The following is a 1420-nucleotide window of genomic DNA, read 5'->3' on the forward strand; positions in this document are numbered from 1 at the left end:
TGTTCAACAGGGGGTCCGGGACCCCTAGGGGGTAAGAAGACAAACACACTGATAACAGTGTCTGTCAAACAACTCTATGAAACTATGAACACAGTGTTATAAAATAACTATGTTATACAATATGTTGTGGGGTCCCTGCTTCATCTGTCTCTCAGCTAAGCGGTCCCTGAGAGAGAGAGAGAGAGAGAGAGAGAGAGAGAGAGAGAGAGAGAGAGAGAGAGACAGACAGAGAGACAGAGAGAGAGAGAGAGAGAGAGAGAGAGAGAGAGAGAGAGAGAGAGAGAGAGAGATAATGTATATATAATGTTTCCTCACCGAGGGTCGTTTCCACTCCACTCCGCGGGTCTTGGAGGAATATCGTCCCAGTTCGTTCCATCCCAGGGACCCCCAGTCTGCGGGGAAGGCGGGGTCCGTGAACAGAGACCCCTCCCCCTTCAGACACTGTGCCTTCAGGCTGTGGAACACCTGACCGCTGAACACCACGGCGTTGGAATTAGACCCCAAACCTTCCTCCTCTCTGGCCTTCCTCTTCGCCTGCTGCTCTGCCGTGCTAGACATGAGTGTGTGTGTGTGTGTGTGTGTGTGTGTGTGTGTGTGTGTGTGTGTGTGTGTGTATATGAGTGAGTGAGTGAGTGAGTGAGTGAGTGAGTGTGCGAGAGAGAGAGAGAGAGAGAGAGAGAGAGAGAGAGAGAGAGAGAGAGAGATAGAGTTTGTGGTGTGTGTGCGAGAGAGAGAGAAAGAGTGAGTGTGTGAGGTGTGTATTTGAGGATAAAACAGTGCAGAGAGAGAATAGGAGGGGGGGCGGAGTTTTAACACCTGAACAAACAGGTGGGGGCGTGGCCTGAAGTCCTCCAATCAGTCAACTCAACCTGAGTGTTTTACATATTGAGGGAGGGGCCAGTGTCCTGCACGGCCAATCAGCCGCCTGGGAGAACTGTGTGTTTTACCGTCATTTAGGAGACGATGCTTCAGCCTGCTCTCCTCCGGCCGCCATCTGGACCTGCATGGCTGCTGAGTGACGTCACTCATCCCATAGTCTCGCGTGGCCAGACTGTTGCCTCCCACAATTTACAAATGTTTCCAGCATACAGTCTGGGACTCGGAAGCTCTGATCATGTGTAAGGGGAAAGCGGATGCCCCTCCCCTACCCATGTCCGTTTCAGCATTGTGCAGTGGCGCAAATGAGTCCGACTGGAATCAACGAATCTCATAAACATTGTTTATGTCTACTAGTGTCTTCTTTCACAGTTTTTTCGGCGTTAATTCCATGATACCTTTCTCAGTTTTCTGTGATAAACAATCCTCGCACAAATAACATGAATCTACCGCTCCTATGACTATGCTTCCGCCTCGGTTCTGTTTCCACTAGGACTACAGGTCCGCGGGCACCGCGTCGTGATTGGTCGAATGTTTTTCCGGT

The 1420-nt window shown here is 50.7% G+C and overlaps 1 protein-coding gene across 3 annotated transcripts in view; it reads right to left on the reverse strand.

Annotated features, from left to right (window-relative positions):
- LOC311035607 (calpain-2 catalytic subunit-like) overlaps positions 1 to 645 on the reverse strand; it is a 24900-nt gene extending 24255 nt beyond the window's left edge. For all 3 annotated transcript variants that reach the window (XM_084043909.1, XM_084043908.1, XM_084043907.1), the window contains exon 1: positions 316 to 645. In XM_084043909.1, the coding sequence (XP_083900035.1) occupies positions 316 to 558 (243 nt within the window). In that variant the 5' untranslated portion in view covers positions 559 to 645. The remainder of the gene's footprint in view (positions 1 to 315) is intronic.
- Between the last annotated feature and the right edge of the window lie 775 nt (positions 646 to 1420).

This window comes from Gymnoscopelus microlampas (genome assembly GCF_963454915.1).
Source record: "Gymnoscopelus microlampas genome assembly, chromosome: 2".
Taxonomy (NCBI): domain Eukaryota; kingdom Metazoa; phylum Chordata; class Actinopteri; order Myctophiformes; family Myctophidae; genus Gymnoscopelus; species Gymnoscopelus microlampas.